The 24,170-nt window shown below is 34.0% G+C and overlaps 1 protein-coding gene across 1 annotated transcript in view; it reads left to right on the top strand.

The window, feature by feature from the left end:
- The first annotated feature begins 237 nt into the window (after positions 1-237).
- Positions 238-24,170, top strand: part of GRIA2 (glutamate receptor, ionotropic, AMPA 2) — a 78,176-nt gene continuing 54,243 nt past the window's right edge. Inside the window, exons 1-5 of the mRNA XM_008591302.1 lie at positions 238-331; positions 3,409-3,648; positions 12,606-12,802; positions 17,130-17,183; positions 23,245-23,406. Of these exons, the coding sequence (XP_008589524.1) occupies positions 238-331; positions 3,409-3,648; positions 12,606-12,802; positions 17,130-17,183; positions 23,245-23,406 (747 nt within the window). The remainder of the gene's footprint in view (positions 332-3,408; positions 3,649-12,605; positions 12,803-17,129; positions 17,184-23,244; positions 23,407-24,170) is intronic.

Raw genomic sequence — 24,170 nt, 5'->3', positions numbered from 1 at the left:
GAGCAATGTTGACCATCGGCTGTGAATTGCATGTATAATAAGGGGACATTAAGAGAGAAATATCCAGAAAAATAGAGGATATACACAAGTAGACAATTGAATATGTGCCATGGCCAAAGTTAAAGAGAGGGAAATGAGCAATGTTGACCATCGGCTGTGAATTGCATGTATAATAAGGGGACATCAAGAGAGAAATATCCAGAAAAATAGAGGATATACACAAGTAGACAATTGAATATGTGCCATGAAGAGATAAAGGATAAGAGGAGAGAGTTGAGGAAGATTGTATTAGTTGGATTTCTGTGGCTTGCAACAGAATACCTGAAACTGGGTAATTGATAAAGAAAATTTATTTCTTATAGTTCTGGAGACTGGGAAGTCCAAGGCCAAAGGAATGCATCCAGTGAGGGCCTTTTTCCCAATGGAAACTCTACAGAGTCCTGAGGCAGCTCAGAGCACTGCATGGCAAGGGAGCAAGAGTCTGTTCACATGCTCTCTTCCTCACCTTGTAAAGCCACCAGTCTACTCCTGTAGGAAGGAATTCATTCATCCATACATGGATTAATTTATTCATGAGGGCATAGCCCTTCAGGATTTAATCACCTCTTAAAGATACCATCTTTCAAATACCATGGTTAGATTTCCTACTCTCTTAATACTGTTACAGTGGAAATTAAGTTTCAACATGAGCTTTACAGGGGACGGACATCAAACCATAAGAAAAACCAAGGATAGTCAGTAGAGAAAGGCCATTGTAAAATTATGTTCATTGGAGAATTAGCTAAATTTCCTGGAAAAAAAGTGCCTTCTGAGTGAGGCAAATTGTAATTTCTCATGAAGTTTTGTATAGCTTGTGCCTGCTATTGGGCCAAAGCCAGTGTTTCCAGATGGCCACAATAACCAGGAGGTCCCTTGACAACTTATTCTAGAGCCTAACACAAATGGAAAATTAAAGGTATAGTTCCTTATTAACATTGTCTGTGTATTCAAGCAGTGGCATCCTTTATCATGCATTCTGCTGATGCTGTTTCTGCTGTTTCTATCACAGAAGCTATCTCTCTTAAGATGAGAAGAGGTCTCAGTAATAAATCCTACTGGATGATATTCCTATAGTATCTGGATAACATGACAATACTTTGCAGAAAAGAAAAGAAAATAGACCCAGAGAGAATTTTATATGTCACATAGAATCATCAATTTCCGAACAAATTTAAGATTCAAAATGTACATGTCAGTACACACATATCCATGTATAAGATAAGAAATTACTGGAGAGATTGCCTAGAAGCGTTTTAACCATTATAGGTCTTTATCACGCATGTGAAGAATGGACATAGTCATCAACTACACTGAAGGTTATTTTCAACTTCTGGACCCAGACAAGAACAGAAAATATGGATATGAATAAAAGACAGTATTCCCATTTTTTGCATTATGTAAAGGTATGAAATAAATTTAAAGAGATACATTTAGTTGCTTTCTGACATATATGAGTCTGCTCTGCAGAAGATTGATGATAAAAAAGAGGAGAGGTCAATTGATATGTTACACAAATATAACCTAGAAATCCTAGAAAACCCCTTATGTTAGAAAGATAGAAGTTAATTAAATATCAGCGAATGTTTTTAAAAAAGGAAATCTTTGATAAATTAGAGCCACTCAAAGAAACAGCCAATCTTGCTTTCCTTTCAATTTATATCATGCAACACTTACTAAAAATTATTTTCTGTTACTTATTATCTGGAATTAGCTATTAGTATCTGCATATATTTTAGCAATGCTTTTATCCATCAAACAAATCTATTTTTTTTTCTACAGAGGAACTAATTTTGTGAAGAAAATAAAATGAAAAGATAGCATTGGTCTTATCCTTCAAATGGGGCTAATGAATTTAAAAGGATGCTTGATAATATGTTTCAAGTTATTAGATTGTGGTACTGGATGTCTGACTTCTATTCCTTGGGCCAAAACCCCTGAGACTGAAAAATATCAGCTATGAATTTGTTCAAAGCCACCTGGATTAGTGGCCTTCAGCACTGTGCCATGGAAACATTGCAGGGGATCAGTATTAGCAAAGTAACCCATACATCTCAGAGAGATAGCAGATTTATGTCCCCCAAAATTATTAATTATATTGTGGAGAACTGACTTGAAGGGACAGGTCAGAAAAGCAGTATTACCCATTAGTTAAAAGCATGGATTCTGAATATGGATGCCTACATTCGAATGCAGCAACTATCACTTACCATTCATTTGACTTGAATAAGTCACATAATATCTCTATGTGCAAATTTTCTTATCAGTAATTTGGGAATAATAATAGTTCCTATCTCAAAGATTATCATGAGAGATAAATGAGTTAGTGTATTACAGACCATGTCAGGAACATGGCAAACAATTATCAGTAATTTGGGAATAATAATAGTTCCTATCTCAAGGATTATCATGAGAGATAAATGAGTTAGTGTATTACAGACCATGTCAGGAACATGGCAAACAAAATGTAAGTATATGCTGTATTGAACTAGGATGATTGGAATGGAGAGAAAAATAAGTAGATGACATTTGAGTATATTCAGGTATCATAAAGGGCATGACTTAGTGATGGACTGACTTTAGGGGTGGGGGTGGGAAAGAGTAGTATCATATGCCATTCACTGAAATAGAAATATTGGAAGAGGATAAGGGATTGTGGGAGTGATAGAACTTTCATATACAGTATTATTATTTTCTTAGTAATGATGGTCCTTAGCCAAAATATTCTGGTAATATTCTTTGTTTCCTGTGTTGTGTAACATATGAGGTGTTAGGTTCATGGGAAGGATTCAAATGAGGGCTTCTAAACTTCATTTAATTGCTACTTGAGTGACATAAGGTAAGAGATGTCTCTTTCAGGTGACATGTCTCTGTGTATGATGCGAGTCTGGCATCTATCTTCTCTTCAAGAGGTTTTGGTCAGCATTAAAACTCTTCGGAAGCACACCAACCTTTTAATATAAAAGCATCATAAATACAATAAAGCCTTTTAAAGGAATCAGATGTTTATAGGGAATGAGCTGTTATGAATGTGTATAAATCCCAGATGACAGTTTGTTCTTACAGCTAATGATTTTTACTTGCACATTTTTAATATCTGTTCTAAAATGTGTTTATACTTATGAAACTTGTTAAACAATAATGTATGTATTTTCTTGTAGCCATAATTATTACTTTATTATGCTTTATAATTTTTTGAATTCCTCAGTGTGCTAGGTAAACAAGTGCTCATAAATCTTGATGGATCACTGATATACTCTTTCAGTCTGTTGTTTTGTATTTTATGGAAAAGGATGTTAAGTTTCAAGCAAATCCATATGATTGTATGACAATTGCAATGATCTGTCCTTTCTATTTCCCCTGTTCTTCTAGTCTGCTCCCAGTTTTCAAGAGGCGTCTATGCTATTTTTGGCTTTTATGACAAGAAGTCTGTAAATACCATCACATCATTCTGTGGCACGCTCCATGTGTCCTTCATCACTCCCAGCTTCCCAACAGATGGAACACATCCATTTGTCATTCAGATGAGACCTGACCTCAAAGGAGCACTCCTTAGCTTGATTGAGTACTATCAATGGGACAAGTTTGCATATCTCTATGACAGTGACAGAGGTAAGTGACAGTATCTCTGTCTCTTTGTAATGGGGCAAATTCAGCACCTACACTTGACACTTATGTTTGATGTCACAGAATTATGAAGGTGTATTAAATCCCAGGGATCACTATGAAGGTGTATTAAAGCCCAAGTAATTAATTCGCTATGTAAATGAATAATGCAACTTGAAGCCTGAGAAACATATTTAAAACAAAACAACAACAAAAAGCTATGAGTGTATAATTTACAGAGATGGACTCTGTCAACCCGATGTCCAAATGTTGTAAGGTAAAAAGCAATTTCTGGTATCAGTAGCTAAGACCCTATGATGACTACATTATTAGTCCAAGGTGAATGAAATGGCTTAAGTAAAATTGAACTACTCGTATAAATAAGAACTTTTATTGTAATTTATGGTTATTAAATATCATTACATACAAAAGTTTTATCAGGCAGGTAGCATTATTACTCATGCTTTAAAATAAGATTCCTGAATACCAGAGAGGTTGAAGGATTTGCTCATGATCAGTCGATGTGTGATACAGCTGGAACACAGGTCTCTGATACCAGACATATCAGAGTAAAGCTCTGATGGTGGGATGTTTTGATTAGCATGCCAGGCTTGCCTCATTATACTAAAGATTCTGGAGGGAGGTAGTTCCTTTACATTTCCCATATCACTTGCTATGAAGTTTTGTTTAGCAGACCTGCGTGACTTACACGTCATAGAATCTCAGACATTCTTAACTATTCTTGCATCCCTAATTGGGCGTCAGTGAGTCTGTGTCCCTCCTAAGTCGTATGAAACATTTTGTGTGTACGTTCGTTATGTATGTTTTTCTGGAGAGACTATCCCTAATCAAAGTGACAAGGATTAAGAGCCACTACTGTCAGAACCCCTAAGCATCACACTGTGTGCTTACTTCAGCAGCTTGTTTCCTGGAATATTTAAAGGTTCAGACAAAAACCAGAAGCCTGTTTCGACCAAGATAGGGCACCTTGTGACCCCACAAGGGCAGACAAGATGCATGCCAGCCGTCAGTCAATTCTTCATTGATCCGTTTGTAGTCATTTGCTGCAGCGATCCTGAGTCAGGATGCTCAGGCTAGGTGTCCCATTCTCTGCCCTGTCCTCCTAGTCCTGGGAATGAGAAATCTCAGTGGAAAAGCCAGTCAGCACTATACAAGCTGAAAAAAACTTGCTATGTCAACAACTCCCCCTTTCCCCCACCTGCTTTGCAAAGGGAGAACCTTGCTAGTCCCATAAGGAATAAAAACCCCAAACAGATAACCATTTAAAGTAAATATAGATTTCATCGTGCTGGATGATTCCGAAACATCCTTTTTATTAATGTGATAAAAGGGCTTATACAACTGGGCTTATCAAATTATTTTTAGTCTTTCCTCTTGCTTTTTGCTAACTCCTGTAGTATTTTGTTTTGTTAAAACTAGCCTGAAATCTGGGCAAATTCTTAATAGCTCTTTCACCCTTGCTGCCTATTGTTGTGATTTGTACCATCAAAGTATATTGTACCTCTAGAAACTCTGCTCTTTCATTGTCATCATTTCAGGCCAATCCACCATCACAGGTTCAGTCCCTCATCTCTCCAATTACACACTTGTCTCTCTTTAATGCATTTTCCAGAAAATAGCCAGAAGTATTTTAAATTTTTTTGACCACATTACTCTCTTGCTTAAAACACTTCAATGCATCTCACTATAATGAAAATAAAATTAAAATTCTTAGCATAGCTTTAATGTCTTAAAATACCCAGTTCCCACCCAACTTTCCAATGTATTTTCTGTCTTGCTCACTCACTAAAGTAAATCCATTTGACCATCCTCAGTTTCTCAGATGCACCAGACTCATTCACCCCAAAATGTCTGCACATGGCTTAATTCTTTTTCTTTCTTTCTTTCTTTCTTTCTTTCTTTCTTTCTTTCTTTCTTTCTTTCTTTCTTTCTTTCTTTCTTTCTTTCTTTCTCTCTCTCTCTCTCTCTCTTTCTCTCTCTTTTCTGGCAGCTAGCTAGCTGGTACAGGGATTGAACCCTACACCTTGGTGTTATCAGTAGCATTTTCTAACCAACTCAGCTAACCAGCCAGCCCCAGTATATATCTTTTCTTCAGAGATTCTTTTCATGCTGTTGTTGTCTCTCAAAGCAATCTCTTCTTTTCCTTTGTAGGACTTATCACAATTTGTAACTAAAAGTGGTGTTCATTGTGTCACTCAAGAACTACTTATAGAGCTCCTGTTGTGCTCCAGGAACTATTTTATTCACATGGGCTAAGCATTATGTTTGATATTTACGGTCTAGCTATAAGCTCCAAGAAGGTAATGTCCAGGCACTGCACAGCACACTGCATGTATGGTTCATAGCTGCTTACCCAGTGCCACAGATAATGCTTGAAACAGAGTTGATGTTCATTGAATAGTGTTAATAAATGAGTTAGACATAAGTGTATTTTAAGCTTGAGAGCATATTAGAGGCTAAATCTTGCTTGCCAAACTGAAGAATCAGCAGATGAATTCTCTTTACTGTTTGCAAAGGTTGAAGGTGGCATTTTTAGTTTAGGAACATACTTCACTCTCATCTCCCCCCTCACTATTACTCAATCTAGTTAAAACTGCACTTTTAAGAAAATTCAGATAGACAACAGCTGACATAAACAGAAAAAGAAAAACTAATTTTGAAGAGAGATACTGAGAGAGATAGGCTTTGGGGAATTGGGTGAAGATGGATGGACTTATATACTTGTGAAAAGAATCTGTGACACGCTAAAATGATTTTGTTAATACTTTAGAAATATTAAATGAAATTGAAGTGATGAGATAATCTCCAATTATTAAATTATACAAATTGATTTGAGTTCAAGTGCATCTGTTGAGAGAACATTAGAGTGATAATATTAAGTAATTATGTATTAAAGCCAAAATGACCTTATGGATATATTTTCAAGGTGTTATCAAGTAGCTGTTGATGTTTTAATGTGAAGAGTATTACACTGGCTTTTCATCTGAAGCTATTTTCAGATACTCAAAATATTAGCAAAAGACTTGACCTTTGTGTAATGTTTTATTGACTCATGGAAATGGGATTTTTACTATCTGGCTTTTTCTAATTAATGACAATTTTTTATGGCTTTGTCATTATATTACATTTAAGATAGTTTATTCATGCATTCCTCAAGTAACTGGTTTCTTTCCTTTGGACCTTAACCCAGTTCTCTTACACTTGTACGAGGGGCCTTTATACTTTAGAGTAACATGATTTGGAGAATGCACTTATGTTCCCTTTATTGATATTAACTGTTTTCAAAAATAGATTCCATGGTTTCGTCTCTCAACTTATCTCTCTACATGCCTCAGTTTCAAAATATTTGATCTATTCTTGATATGGCACTTTCTCCACCCCCTTGATTACATGGTTTTGTTCTGGTTCTAATAATCTTTACTTTTCTGAGAGTCTGGGTAGGGTAAACATAGTGTTAAATTTTAATGCCTAAATATATAAATTAATATTCTTTTGAACAGCATAGGGCCCAAGCATGAAAATGATTCCCCAGCATCCTTCCCTGATTATGAACTAGATGAAAAGGACTTAAATTGTTCTGTGTTGCTTCATTGCACTACCCTTAACTGAGACTGCAATGAAATCCTTCCTGCTTCTGGAACTTCCTTCTGAATGCTGAGCAGCAAGTCAAGAGACTAGATCTCAGTTATAAACAAGGGAGGGCATGGATGCATCCTTATCTGTGTACAGAAACATCCTTGACTAATCTAAGTTAGTCAAGGAGGTGGGAGGAGTGCTGAAATGGCTCATCTGGTGTCAGGTGAACTTTTAGGATTGCTGGTGACTTCTCTTTTCCTAGGCTATGTTGCAGCAGCCTGGAACTCCTTGATAACCCAATGCCTTTCCTAAAAGCTGCATATCACTACTCCACAGAGTAGGGAGATAGACCTTCAATGTATTTTTTTCTATAGAGTAATGAAGTTACCTATTTAATGCATTAAATATTATAGTTTTGTCTTTGGATATATGTGTAGTAAATTTGAATCAAAACAGTCAAAAATGTGGTTTTTATGTATTGGCTCAGTGTCAACAAGGAAAGGTAATACATTTCTATAGGCAATAGGTAAAAAGACTGAGGCTGTACATCTATATGTCTTAGTTTTAATTTCGAGCGACATTATTTGTCACTTGAAGGGGAGGCACTTTGATTCCAGTTCCAAGAAAACACCATGCATAGAACAAAAATGCTTCCAAATGGTAAATTTCTTTTCTGATGTTCCTGAGAAAGCTGGTGAGGGAAATATGTGTTAATCTAATCTGGCCTAGGCATGCTGCCATGATTTAATAATCATAAATATTAATTTCTATGCCTGAAAGAACAGGGACAGTGGATTTTAAATGGAACAAAGAAAATATTTTTAAGAAAGACATGATCTGAATGAAATATACCTTTTGGCAGTAATCATTTTTAATTTCACCTCTTATGTGCAAAGGAAGACACAGACTTCACCTGTTTTTAGGCCAATGGCTTTTCTGTAACCATGTCACAGTTTTAACACTAGGTCAAAATAAGACTGTCCCCTACTGCTAGCAATATTTTGATAGTTTTAGGGAGATTGTCAGCTAACAAATAGTATATACAGCCATAGCCAGTTGGTAACAACAAGCACATGAAGATCTGCCAATTTAATGATATTTTAGTCTTGCAGTTCATTATTTTAGCCAAACGTCTGAGAATTCAGTAGAGTTTAGAACTTACTTTTAGGCTCTTGTGCTATATTTGAGGTTTTTGAGAACATACCATATTTTAAATATATTTATTTATTAGGAGGAATAGTTAATTTTCCAGATTTAAATTTTTTTTAAATGAACAGCTGTGTAACTCAGCAGTTTTCTTTGTTAAAAGTAATTCTGTAACAAGAAATCAGTCTCTGCAATAGAAATCTAAATATTCTGATATAGTGGTATGGATATTAGAGTGGAATAATTACTTACTAGTAATTTAAATAAATCAGTGTTTATAGAAAACTCCCATTGTCCATACAAATTCATATTTTGAATTAGGGAATGAATGTATTTATAAGAAAACTTCTGTGCTACTTTGCGTGGAAGGGAAAGAGGCATATCTCAAGTGATACTTTCTCCACTAATTAGAATATGGTACTGAGAGACCAAGAGCATGGAATTTTCTTTTGTTCGAAGAGTTTAATTTTATCTTCATAGTTGTAACATACATGTTTAGTGATTTTTATAGTTAAAAATGATCTATTAATTATAAAGCAATCAGACTTGATACAAAACGGTTAGTTATGAAGAATGAGATAAGTTGAGAGAGTATTTGAGAGGTCCAGTTATTATCACAGAGAAAATCAAAAACTAACCAAATGGGTTACTAAGAATAAGATAACAGTCTCTTCAAATTGTGAGTCAGACAGTGCTATCGTTTGTCAATTACTTCTGGCTGTCCTTAGGAGGTGATTTAAACTAAACTAAATTCATCAAGTCTGATGTAGCATTACTTGAGCAGTTTATCTTCTTAATAAATAAATGTAATTTTTGTTATGTTCTGCACATCACAAAATATTAATCCTGAGAGTTTTAATAACAGAGAATCTATACCAACTCTATGTCACTTTTGACATATAGGATGAAAGTCAAATGAATTTATTTAAATGCATTTTTATTGATTTTATACATCATCTTCATATTCTTTGACAAGGTGAACTGCTGATAAATTTTAGGTTTAGAATTATCACTTAATGGAGTCCATTTACAAATTGTTATTTATATTTAAAATTTCTTGTAATACTCGTATATGTTGAAATATGGGACAGAGTATCAAAAGCATCACCATTTACATTTTTAGTAGGTCATAAAGTTCATAATTTAATAAAAACAAAATAAAATACGGTATAAAATAGAGGAAGCTCACTGGTAATTGCTATATGCTAATATGTAGATAACATATAGAGTATCATCCATGAATATAATATTTTTAAGAAGGTGAAAAGGGAGAGTTGTACAGTAATTAGATTGTGCAAAAGTAAGACCTAGAGCATGGAAGAGGTTTAAAAATTTAGATATATTTTCTCCTACTTGGAGAAAAAACTAGATAGACTTAATAGCTGTTTTCATTTACAATGATGGCTGTTGAATTGATCACGATGACCAGCTGTGTGTGTTGTATCTCTACTGATGAAAAAACAGGAAAGGGACTTGAATTGTAGCATGGAAGGATTTAATTTACCTCTAGTGAATGGAAATCACAGACGATCTGTGATGTGTTGTAAAGTTTTATCACTGAAAGTTTTTAAAATGGCATTTGGTCTCCTTACGTTGTCCCTTGAGAAATTCATGTTTATCTATATCTTTTGTTACAAGACTGAATGCAGAAAACTAATTTTGTTGTTTTGCCCTCTCCCCCCAAAATCACTTTAAGTTCAGTGTATGGTTCAATTTTCCATTTTGAAATAAAAGTAAATTATTTTTAATGTTTATTTTTATTTTTTTATATTTTATTTTATTTTAATCCTCAGTATACATTGCAGTTGATTTTCATGTCCCTTTACCCGTTCCTCTTCCCCCTCCTTTTCTCCCCTCCCCCCATCATATCTGTTCACTTGTCTTAACAAGTACAAGGAATTGTGATTGTTGTGTCTTCTTCCCACACCCACCCTTTGTTTGTATGTTTATCTATCGATCGATCGATCGATTTATTTATTTATCTATCTATTTATTTTTAGCTTCCACAAATAAGTGAGAACATGTGGTATTTCTCTTTCTGCGCCTGACTTGTTTCACTTAATATAATTTTCTCTAAGTCCATCCTGTTGTTGCAAATGGTAGTATTTCATTCTTTTTTATAGCAGAGTAGAATACCAGTTTCCTCATTCAATCATCTGATGATGGACATTACTATGAAATATCTTAAATAAAAAAATAGACAAAATAATATGAAGACTCATGAGCACTCTAACCCAGCTTTACTAATGACTAAATATGGGCAATTTTGTTTTATCTATATCCTTCTGCTCTCTGCAATTATTTAGAAACAAATACCAGACATTATGTCATTTCATCTGTAAATATTTCAGTGTTTATTTCGAAAAATATAATTTTCTTATTTTAAATATAACCACAATATCATTAGCATACCTAGACAATTAACAATAATTTATTAATATCATCTTTTTTACTGTTTATTTGAAGCAGGTTAAAAATGAATTCCATATAAAAAAAAATGAATTCCATATATCACAATTGGTTTATATGTCTTTTAGGATTTTTACAATGCAATGTAGACTTTTCCACAGTCCAGATTCTGATGATTGTAACACTGTGGTGTTTAACATATTACTCTCTGCCATATATTCCTATAAATTGGTAGTTAGATTTAGAAGCTTGATGAGATTCAAGTTTACATTTTTGGCATGAATACTTCATAGTTGTTGAATAGTATCATTTGGATACATAATCTCTGTTGTTTCTCTTTTTGTGTTGTGACCAGAAGTTAATGTTTATTGCCTTAATGCATTAATTCAGGAGGTGTTAGAAAATGGTGACAATTTTAAAACTGTATTTATTCATCATGTATTAGCTGGAGTATTTCCAAAAAGAAAAACCTGCATTAATTTGCTATTACCCTGACTATAGCTCATATAGGAAAGGCGGGAAAATGCTTATACTTATTTTCTTTCCTTTATTTACCAGTTTTCAGAATAATTAATTAGTTCCCTAATATCCATCAAAGGAACAAATATTTTTTAAATATTGTAATTTCACAGATTTAAAATATTTTATGTACTTAAGTCTTTTATAATTATTATTCTAATTGATATTCAAATTTTCCTATCTTTATTTAAAGAGATCCTCTTCAAATTGGCTCCTGTGTCCCTTGACACAATACTGATGGTTTTGACGAGCTTCCTTGTTTTCTGGTATCACAAGTTGTTCTAGGCTCATCTTGCACATTTTTGGGCCAATATTGAATCCATAAAATTTTTAAAGATTTTTTTCCTAGGTTGAAATATTGTTCAACAAAATTTATAATTGATTATTTTTGTCATGATAAATAGATTTAAATAAAATTTGATATGTGAATTTAGGTTATAGAGATAATCTATTAGGTGAATCCTTCCTTTTATGGATAAAAATTAATCAATATTCTTCTGAGAATGATGCAGCCTTTTTAGAATCAGAAAGATGATATAAGTTCTGAATTCTTTCTACAGACTTCATTTCATATTGTTCATTATATTATTAATATCAGTAATGACATTGGTTTGACTGTGAATAGTTGAAATAATGTGGAAGACAAGTTTATGTGCTGTTTTTCTAAGTACTAAACTGAAATTTTAACTTTCAGGAAATAAACACCCTAGTTATTGTCCCTCTCAGTCCTAAATATGAGGTAATATAAGGACAATTAAAAATAATAATAATTTTTTTCCAAGTCATATGATACTATGAGCAAAGTTATTAACAAGTAGTAAAATAATCTTATATTTAGGAAATAAAATAAATCTGTACTAGAGAACTAACTGACATCATCTGGTTAATAGTTGAACACTTTAATCTCTATGGGATCAGTCCCAATATCAAAAAATGAAATAACAGAGGGCTGCAGGAAAAAAAAAAAAAAAAAAAAAAGAAAGAAACTAGAAAACAATAGGAGAAAATTTAGCAGCCTTATAGAGATTATTGGCTCTTAGGCTCAGATTCAGGGATGCTATTTTCCCTCAATAACTCCTTTAGTCCGAACAGTAGCATTTAAGTAATGAGGTTCTGATATGAGGCAGACGTAAGTAGATGTTGATAAAGCTTGTAGCTGTAGCTTTTCCTTAGGAGTCAACATCTCCTTAGTTGAACACATGTATCACCCTTAAAAATATATTCACTGGCAATTTCACAACACAGTTATTCAAGTATGTTTATCAGTCATCATTTTTTCCTTGCCTTCCTAGGCTTATCAACGCTGCAAGCTGTGCTGGATTCTGCTGCTGAAAAGAAATGGCAAGTGACTGCTATCAATGTGGGAAACATTAACAATGACAAGAAAGATGAGACCTACCGCTCACTTTTTCAAGATCTGGAGTTAAAAAAGGAACGACGTGTGATTCTGGACTGTGAACGGGATAAAGTAAACGACATTGTAGACCAGGTTTGCTACTCTCTGTTTTCTAATGGCACCAAATATAGAATATGCATGCAGTGTCAGCATTTGCACGGAGTGTTTGTGTAAGGTGCTTGAACAGCAGTTTTTACTTAATAGTATGTGTAGGATACAGCAACGATCGTTGATTAAATTATCTCTGGCTTCAGTGAGCAATAACAGACGGCTGTCAGTAATGTTGACATATCATATTAATCATTAAATAATTCAATATATAATTCTTGACTTTTATGCTTTATATGGTAAGTGTTGACATAAACTTTGATATTTGGAATCGGCAAGTTTAAACTTATTTCTGTTGAACTTCTTATAGATAAAGAAATAGACAGTAAGTCAAAATAAGTCTGGAATCTAAGGGAAAAGTGAGTAATGCATGAATTTTTTGGAAATGCATAGATTATTTCAAATGTTGGAATACAGTATGCTCCACTAAGCCTATATTACTGTCTAAATGAATCTATGTCTCTAGAAAGAGCATGTATTTATTTTTGTAAGAGGTAGTACTTTTCCTTTTATTAGGGGATTCGTGTCATTATAAAAAACATTCATCTGTGAAATTAAAATATATGGGAAAGATACATTCAGGCTGTGTTGCCTATTTGAAAATTAAACTAGAAGTATCCATTTGGACTGTATGAAAGAGTAACACGATACCAGAGATAAAAATGTTTCTATCTGTGCTTACCATACTACCTTGCTTCAGTGTAAGTTCTTTCAGGATAGGGCAGTGATAAAAATAAAACCGCCCACGTTTTTCAGATAGGGTAAGTCACCAGAGATGGTGGTGACACAGTATCATGATTTACTGAGTAAGGTGTCTTTTACTGGTATTGGTATCTTTTTCTAGCTAATAAATGTGTGTGTGTGTATATATAAGTATAGGTTTATACTGTATGTGTGTGTGTGTGTGTGTGCCCATAATGGTGACTGCCAGTTCCTTGGAATAATATAGGACTGTAAGGAAAATACCCAGTTGGTTATGCATTTCTTGGCCCTTCTTGGCTTTAAGGAAAAAAATTAGATTTATTAATTTTACAACACCTAACATTCTGCAGACGTAAATGTTGATGAAGCCCTAATTGATATAAAATAATACAGGCCCTAAGACATACAAAATGGACCTCTCATGAAATATTGAATAATCGAATAAAACTAACTTGTTATGAGAAAGAACTAATGTATGCCAGAGAAGTGAATAATTTAAGTAGAAATATCTTGATTCCAATCTCAAGAGATGAAGTTAGGATTGTTTTTCACCTGAACGCCTTTCGTTCAAATGTGAACCTCAAAAACTCATTTGAATTTCATAGGAAGTTCTCATTAAAACTGAATTATAATAATATTCATTACTCTTTGTTTTAAAAAATTTGTCTTCCTCACTCATCATAATAAATGTTGATGAAAGCTTACATAAAAATAACTGTTTCCAAAACTAGAAAAGGGAAATTATAGAATAAATTGGGAATCTTTGGAAAGTAATGTTTTGAAGCAAATCTCTGATCATGGTTACATAAATATCTATATGGACATCCATTCAAAATGCAGAGTATTTTGCACATATATAAAAGACTCTTTAATGTATTCAGTGAGTGAATACAACAAATGGTGTATTATTCAACAACATTATTGTGGACACCCTCTGTGTCTGGAATAAGGGATGCAAAGAAAAGTAAGAAGGAATGGTGTACGCACCCCATGAGCTCACTGTTCATAGGGGAAGAAAAGATGTACAACATACAACACTACATTATTACCAGTTGTAATGCAATGTGATCTAGGAGCATGGAAGAGGAAATACCTATCTCAACAGTGAAGGAATGATCGGTGAAGGGTTCATATAGGAGGTGGCATTTGGCTGGCTTAGATTCATTCATTTATTTGTTCAATAAATATTCCCGGAATGCCTAACATTTGTCAGACAGGCACTGCAGTAGATCCAAATAAGCAACGATGAACACAGACAAGGCCACATCAAGGTGACTAATAATGATATACTTACAGAAATTAATACATAATTATAAAAATGGAATATACTATAAGTGAAAAGAATGGAATGCTATAAGAACTATAGAAACAGTTTAGATTGGCATATTATTCACGGAATAGAGTTTATCACTCAAAGATTAGGAATAAAGTATATTTCAAGAAAAAGAAACACTATTTAGTTTTTCATTCTACAAATATTTGTTTTTAACAAATATTTTCTCATTTTTACAAGAGAACAGAGATAAGAAGAAACTATTTTCACAGTAGCTTGATGCTGCCAATAGAATTAAATTGTGTTAGACTATGGGTATTTTATTACGCTTGTTAAAACCTTGGAGGTACTTATTTCTAGCTGGAATTAGGTAGGAAAAGGATTCAGCCATCAAAAACATTTATGAATTAACAAATTTTCCATTGTTAGTGCATTAGTAATTGTTATTATTAATCAAAGATATGTTGGTTAGTATGGCCAACACTAATTTTTATATAGACATGAAGCTAGTGAATTTTCATATCCCTCCTCTCTCAATGAACACCAAACTCAAATAGGGACTACTGGTGTCACCATTTATACTATGTTTTTCTTAATTCTCAGAAGGAAAACATGGATGATTCAGAAACTGGAATGTGCTGTAAGCAGAGCCAACAGATGTCAGTAGAAAAAATGAGGGACATAATCAACTCGATTCAGCTGATGCTAATTCATATATTTTTTATTCACAAGGATGTCTTTTTTTTTTTTTTTTCAGAATTCTCCCTTCAACACAGAGGGTTCAGTTTCTTGGAAAAGGCAATTTAGTTGTGTTACATAAAAATAGGTTAGAAGAAAATCCAAGCCTAACTTCCTTACAAATAGCTACCATTTAATATCAAAGTGGCATATGGTAGAATCCTTCCTAGGATTTTGTCCTTGCTCTTTAACTAAGTACATTGCTTTGGAGCACCTGACTTTGGGAGGAGAGAAGATCAGGGAAGTCTTCTTCCAGGAGGTAACCATTGGGCTGAGACTCATTGTGCTTTAAGTTAGTAAGACAAAGGATATGGTGGCAGAGACAGCTTTCTAAGAAAAGGAAATAGAATATGTAAAGCCCTGAGGTAATGAGAGGAAGCGTTTTTGTGCTCAAAAAACTAAAAGAGGGCCAATGTGACTTGAGTATAGTGAATGGAAAGCAGCCTAGAGAAGATTTCAAGAGCACTGGACTTTGCAGCATATTTAGGATTTTGCTTATTATGCTCAAAGCAATAGGGAGCCACTAAAACAGTTTAACCAGGGAAGTGAGCTAATGATTTAATTTTTTGTGTACAGCCTTGGCATTTCATGTATTCCATCGATGTGATTATTTTCTGAAAAAGAGAAATTATATTCTGGTACGTTATATCCATGTACCAGGACCATGGCATGGCCATTTCACCTATTTCTACTATCTTAGTAATTGATATAGATTAGTAAAATGTCAAATTGATTTAATAATGTCCAAAACTATTGTGAGCATTACCAGGACAACCACTAGTTCCATGAAATATTTATCTCGCAATTGATTTTTGACTTAGATTTGTGGAGAAAAATTAGCTTCTTTGAAACTTTGCTGTGTAGAGCTGGCAATAATGTGCATTGAACTAAGCTATAAGCATTTCAAGATTCTTAGAATAAAAATGTTATTTTATATTTCAATGTAAGAATTCTTTTATATGCTTATTTATAGTCTTTTTAAATGTATGTAGTACTATAAATCTATATGTGTTTATCTTTGAATATAGATGTGTGAATGTAAAATCTCAGATGTTAAACAGTTTCAGGTGTTTAATGTTTTATTAAATAGACAAAAACATAGCTTTTGCAGGAAAAAACATATTTTGGTTTTTTGTTTCTTAAAATTCTGTGCTCTTATTTTCATTATTAACAAAAATGAAATAATTATTTTGTTCAGTTATTGACTTCTTGAAAGATAATATTTATTCACTAAATGAGTTATTACTTTTTTTTTTTTTCCTTTTTGTCTTTTTTCATGTCCGGCAACGGGATCGCAACCCTCGGTGTTGCGCCCGCACCTCGCTCAGCCAGTGAGCGGCCGGTCTGTATGTGGGATCCGAACCCTTGGCGGGAGCGCCGCCGCACTCCCAAGTTGCACACTGTAGCAGTGCGCCACCGGGCCGGCCCGAGTTATTACTTTTTTCTGAGAGAAATATTCTCTGTATTTGATAATTATATTTTATAAAAAAAGACTCATTGTAGATAAAATTTCATTTTTTCTGAATCAGATCATATTACCAGTAATTTTACACTTACATTATTTGCATTTATGAAATATTTTTTCTTTATCTTTGTTAGGTTATTACTATTGGAAAACATGTTAAAGGGTACCACTACATCATTGCAAATCTGGTAAGTAAACTAACTGGCATTTATTATTTTATTAGATATGCGTATTATTTAAAAAACATAATTTTGAATGGCCAGATTTTATCAGTGGTGTTTTATATTTTTAATATAGTTTGATTATATTTGATTGATCAGAAGTGAGAACAATTTTCTGAATTTGTTACGTTTTAGATTTACTCCCACTTTACATTTTCTAATCAATTTCCTATTATTATAAATGATGTATAAATTTGTAGAACAATATTTGACAAGCCTTATAAGTTGTCTTAGAAAGTGTATTTTAACAAAAAGAAACATTTCAAAAATATGTAAAGTTTAATTATCCAAATTTCTTCTTGTTTCTCACTGTCATTGTGTTTTATAAACTTTACCCTTCACACATTCCTTTAAAGTTTTTAACTATATGACATTTGAAATAAATGCACATTAGTAAGAGTATATCTTAGTGCAAAATTAAACCTGGGAATATCTAGAATATTGATATATTATATATGACTTATTTTTGATTTCTTACTTACCTATAAGAGTAGAAGTAACAAAATAAAAATTAAATTCCTATAGCCTTTCATTTGTTCATTGGGATTCCTGTCAAATGAAGATTATACTGAAACAATAGAGTGGTTAGTTATATTTTTCTCTCTTAAGTATAGTCAGAGTCAATTTAGAATTATCATTAGAAATTTTTGTTTTCAAATAGTTTTTAAATTAGCAGTAAAATAAGCTTAGGCCTTTACTGTAACAACGGTTATGTTTTTTAAGTAAATATAATCCTGTGGGATTGAGGGACCCCTCCTCCCCAACTCCATGCACAACTTCAGAGAAAAAAAGTGAGAAAAAGGGGGAGACAAGCAGAGAACAAGAGCTTATTCTGGACAGGGTAATAGCACTCTGAAAACATTTCTTGTTTACACAAATGTAGATTTATGTGATGGTTTCTGTAGTACCAGGTTGTTACATCTCAAGATACTATTTCTAGTAGTGACAGAAGAGATAAAAACAAAACAAAACAAAACTTAACAACCTTACAACTGACATTGTTTTTACTGGAAGGTGATATCAGTGACTTAGAATATTAAATCTCAAGCCTCCGTGCAATCGGGAGTTGATTGTTCAAGATGAAATTTCTGTTTGGCAATGAAATGGCTAGCTACTATCAACATTCTCTAGGACTTTTTTTTTAGAGTGTATTAAGCAGATCCTAAAGGACTCCTTATGGAGAAGCAAGAGTTAATCTAGATGAAGCTCTGTAGTCCGTCTGAATCAGAACTTCATTTGCGCAGGGAACAGCCTGGACAGTCAGTCCCCTGTGTGAATTGTGCCATTTGACGAACAGCACAGAGCCACATTGAAAGCTGTGATCTTTAAAAATGTCCAGATGGAGAAGATTATATTGGAACATTGAGAAATAACGACAGTTGGTGGCTCATCAATTTGAGAGCTGATATCTGCTTCTGTGAAAAGGGAAAGAAGTGTTCGAATGGCCAAAGTAAAAAACAAAAGAGAGAAAAAGCAATACTTGATGCTGTCATGCTTCTAGGGAGAAATCTACCTACTATTTTATCTGAATTCAAGTTCTGTTTTTCCTTTTCTGAATACTAGATTTTCTCACCATATGGAACTTTTAGTGAATTGACAAGTTCAAAAGTCTGCATAGTGCCACAGTTTCTGGGAAGTTAGAGGACACTTGGAACTTTCACTGACCTTTAAAATTGAAGAAAGCCATCCGAAGCAGAAGGGCTTTCATCTTTCAAACTCTTGATTGAGAATGTCTCTTTTCCCCTGCGGCAGGTCTAATGAATGTTAGAGTACATGGCTATAAAAGATAAAAAAAAAAATCCTCAGGTATTATTACTGGTTAATTTCTCCAGGAGCTGCTGACTGCTTGGTTAGGCTCCTAAAACACAAGCTGTGATTAAGTTCTTGATACAGCATACAAAAGGGTAATGTGTATGTAAAGTGATGAAGAAGTGGTCATAAGGGGACCCAGTCATTCTTCAACCCTGCTACTTCCAAAGATTTAACTCTCTATAAAGTAATGGTTTTACAGTGCTAATGACTTTACAGGTTTACATGCTACAGTTTTAGATTTTTACAGGTTATTAATGGAGACTTACCTAGTGTTCTAAATCTCTGCAAGTAAATTTCTAGGAACAGCAGTGTCACTTTTAATTTGATGAGTTGTTGCCATCTGTACTGTTAACCCTTGACCTCTACTGTGATTCATTCTCTTTTTTGTCCTTCTCTTCTGCTTCTCATAAGTTAAACAGTTTCAGAGAAGAAAAAAAAAAAGAAAGAAAAGAAAACTTAGAGAAATAAAGATCCTCACTGAGGCCAGCTTAAACCCTTACTCAGGGTTNGTTGTTGCCATCTGTACTGTTAACCCTTGACCTCTACTGTGATTCATTCTCTTTTTTGTCCTCTTCTGCTTCTCATAAGTTAAACAGTTTCAGAGAAGAACAAAAAAAAAAAAGAAAGAAAACTTAGAGAAATAAAGATCCTCACTGAGGCCAGCTTAAACCCTTACTCAGGGTTTCAGATGAAAGTGTCATTTGTAGTAAAACCAAAGTAAATGACAGTAAAAGAATAAAAATTTTATAAAACTTAAAGAAAAAGGAAATAGGAAAAAAATCAACAGATGCAAAAAGTCAACAATATTTTTTTAGGACGCAAAGCAGATACAGGATGAATACATGGCATAGCAAATAGAAGAAAGATAAAACGAAAAGTGCCTTCAGCGTGGGATACAGACAGGGAGCAAAGCTGTTCATTCCGCAGAACCCCTGTGAGATTCACTCTTAGCAGAACCAGAAACCACAGGAAGCAAGATTGTGGTGTGGAGCTCTTACTCGTTTCTCTAGAAGCACATTATTGAGTAAGTGCTTTCAGGAGCAATCTGTTAAGGGAGTGAAGGAAGCAAGACAGTGAGGTAAAAAGAACTAAGTTAGTACATGGTTTCAGTTGAGATTTGGGTTCAGTCTGATCCTTTGGGGTGCTCTGTTGCATAAATTGCAGTGTATTCTTCCAACCTGAGGCATGGTAGAGTGGCATGTGTTCCCAGATTCTAGTTAGTTATTGCCATTTACCAAGGGACCTGAGGGTGTTCTTCCATTTTTCAAGATCAATTCCTTGGAAAGGTTACACATGTGAGCCATTGGCCAAAGCAGGGGGATCTCCTAGAGGTTTGACACAGCAACTGCACCTGTAAAATGGATCCATGAAACCTGGGTGGGTCACTAAGAGCCCCTGGTAGAAGGGACTTGATTTAAAGGCCATAGGGAATGATTGGAAACCCCAAGTACTCCTTCCACACAATCTGAACAACCAGGTAACTATAAGACCTGGTCACTAAACACCCACTTCTCTTGATAATACTATCTAGGGAATATGAATTAGAGAAGTTCTTCAGACTCAGAGGCATGAGCTAAAAAACAGGGCAACTGAGTGAAAGTCTCCCTATGGGATTCTGAATCTCGCCATCCCCCATCCACCATCCTGTGTGTAGAATTTATCCATGTATATACACTTATGTAGGAGATTGGAAGATCCTGAGGGAATTGAATGACCCATGAAAAATGACTCCAGATACAGACAAAAAACATTACTATTCACCCACCCCACATGACCATCTACCTAACAGTGAAGCATATTCATTACGGAGCCTCACCCACGTGCATGGAAATTCCAAGAAATGTGTTAATGTTTTGCTCTTAAATAGCCAAGCATAAGCAGGCATTTAAGAAAAGTCTTTGCCATGAAGGATACAACACCAACAAACAAACAGAAATATGGCAGGGAACATGAGAAAAATGTTTAAAATTGTAATCTGCAGAGACATAAAATACTTTATCCATAAGAAAGAGAAATATAATATGATAAAAAGATGAAAAAGGAGATAAGAAAGAACTCTGGAAAGTTAACTTGTTTCCTAAAATAACAAGTTAAATTACACAAGTTTGAAAATAAAGTTAGGAAAATCTTCCAAATTATATAACTAAATGAAAACACAATATAAAATAGAAAAAAAAAAAATAAAGCTGTAAGGGATTTAGATCTTTAATCTAAGGGTTACAATATTTAAATAATAGATATTTTATAGAGAAGATAAAACTGGAAAGAAAAATGTTCTAAAAAAAAGTTTGGAAAAATTTCCAGAATTGAATAACACAAATCTGCCCATTGAATACACACAATAATGAAATAAAAGTCTTGTGGTGAAAATATCATCATGGAATTTCAGAGATAAAGAGATTTTACAAGTTTCTGGCAGATTACATGGGGGTGGATATGAATGGGAAACAGATCACACACAGCAAACAATTAGAAAGACATTTTTCAATAGAAATAATGTGAAGTCAACAGGACAATGACTTCAGATTATGAGGTTTTCAACTTAAAATTCTATACAGAGACAAAATACTAATCAGTTGTCAGGGTAAAATAAAGTTATTTTTCAGACGTGCAGTGTCTCAAAAAATTGACCTCCAATGTGTCATAGGAGGACTCTAGCAGAGGAAAGGGGTCAAGCCAGAGAGAGAGGAATGTGAGCAAGGAAATAGGGGATTTAACTCAGAAAGGTGGAGGAGCGACAGAGTAGTCAGAAAGAGGAACCAAGTCAGATGGCAGCACTGAGAAGGAGGTCTCCTAGAAATTAAATCTGCAGGAAAAAAATTGAAATAGATAACCTGACATGTTTGAGTATTTGATGTTTTAAAAAAGCTTTCCTCACGCACATGAAGTATTTTCATGGAGCAACTGGGAAAAAATAAAGGCAGGCATTTAGAGACCTCTAGCAGTAAAAAAAATTAATTAACACTGGGATGAAATAATTTTCAAGGAAAAAAATGCAATTCTAGCACATTATTTGGCTTTACTACAAATTACACTGTTATAAATATTTAAACAGTGAATGTTGGTTAAAATGGGTAAAGAGATAAATGGTTTGGTTATATAAGTGAGTTACATAGTCATGTGGGATAAACAAAAGCTCAATTAAAATATCTAAAATTGATAAATTAAGAAAGTGTGTCATGCAGAAATACAGAGGTAAATACATGAGAAACAAAAATATTGAAATTGAATGCTTTGAAGAAGCTTAACTGGACCATGGGTGAAGTAGAGCAGAGAATCTGTGATTTTTGTTGTATACAATTTCACACTATTTGCATTATTTAGATAAATGAAAAAGCTAAATTGTGAGCCAATAAAAAGAATTACCCTCGTCTCAGATAAAACATATAAAAATATATATTGTTCTTAATATCAACAACAAAGAAATGATTCTCCTATATTTTGGGGTGTGGGGATCTATATGTAACTCAAGATAATTTTAACTCTGATGAAGAATGATAAAGAATAATCATAAAATGTAACAATATGATACACTGAAATCATAATTAATCTTTGAGGTATTATACTGTAAAACTTAGATTGACATTCATGACAGAACAATATTTGAAATCAATGGAAACACCACTTGATATTTTTAGTAATGACTGAATTCATTCTGATAATGAAGATAAATTAATTTATAAAATTTAATATATTTTAAAAATTTTGTTTCAGGCTTAATGTGAAATTGTCCAATTGTCCTCTAATAATGACTGTGCATTTAGTACCTTCCATCCTTATTTTAAAGATGTTTATGTCACCCGAGCAAATGAGCAATTTAGACAGAAATAACTTGCTCATAAGGTTATAGCTCTTGGAGAATTAGTATAATGTTATTAAGTATCTATAACCACATGGTGGTACTCTGTTGTAGATTCAATAAATATCAATCTTTATGCATGGAAGTTTTCTCAGTAAAATGCAGAACTTTTATGCAAGTACAACCATGAGTGTTACATGGGATGATCAATCAATATGCATTAAGGAGCCACTATGATACCAACATGATTCTGTGTGCTGAAGAGCATTAGCTAATACATGAAACATTTTCTGTAGGCTTATTTCTCATGTGTTCTTTGAAATATGTAAAATGATACTGTATAGAGTTATTTGGTAAATGCTACATTTGGTTTGGCTCCCAACTAGAAAGCATGACATAAATGTATTCTGTGTCTAGGGATTTACTGATGGAGATCTGTTAAAAATTCAGTTTGGAGGTGCAAACGTCTCTGGATTTCAGATAGTGGACTATGATGATTCTTTGGTATCTAAATTTATAGAAAGATGGTCAACACTGGAAGAAAAAGAGTACCCTGGAGCACACACGACTACAATTAAGGTTAGCTTTTGTTTCTGCTTTTTTCTTTCCTGCATGAAGGAAGACAGGGGCCTTGGAGAACAGAGAAAAGAGGGGAAAATAACAAAGGAAGTAGAAAGCACAGTTTCAAATATGACAAATATATTGACTGCTAAATACACTTTTCACATTTTAATTGTTTAAGTAAGAAACTAATAGAGCTTTACTGTATTACCCTTCAGTTTTCTACCTTCTTACACCTACATTCATTCATTTATGCATTTGGCTTTTTTTATTAAGTGGATTCTGAACCAGGTACTTTGGTGGTCAACAAAAAATTAGGATCCTGTCTCTGATCACTCTTTAGTGGAGGAAAGAAAATACATCCTGACAAAAGAATGCCATGAAGGAAGGAAACAGCAAACAGACAGACACGATAGACAAGACTGTTTCAAATTACTGTGCTGGAAAGGCCTGAGAAGGCAATTTTTAAGCTAAGACCTGAAGAATAAAGGGTAGTTAGGCTGTCACTTAGAAAATTATGTTTGAAAATAAACTGAAGAACAATAGATATCAGTTTGTTTCTAATCTTCAAAAAACTCACTTGTAGGGCCAGCCCGGTGGCGCACTGGAGAGTGTGCCACGTGGGAGCGTGGCGGTGCTCCCGCCGAGGGTTCGGATCCCATGTGGAGACTGGTTCCCGCTAACTGGCTGAGCGCGGTGCGGGCGCAACACCAAGGGTTGCGATCCTGTTACCGGTCAGTAAAAAAGACAAAAAGGAAAAAAAAAAAAACTCACTTGTAGAC

Source organism: Galeopterus variegatus, unplaced genomic scaffold, assembly GCF_000696425.1.
Source record: "Galeopterus variegatus unplaced genomic scaffold, G_variegatus-3.0.2 Scaffold6816, whole genome shotgun sequence".
Taxonomy (NCBI): Eukaryota; Metazoa; Chordata; class Mammalia; order Dermoptera; family Cynocephalidae; genus Galeopterus; species Galeopterus variegatus.
This window is presented reverse-complemented; position numbering and strand designations above follow the sequence as displayed.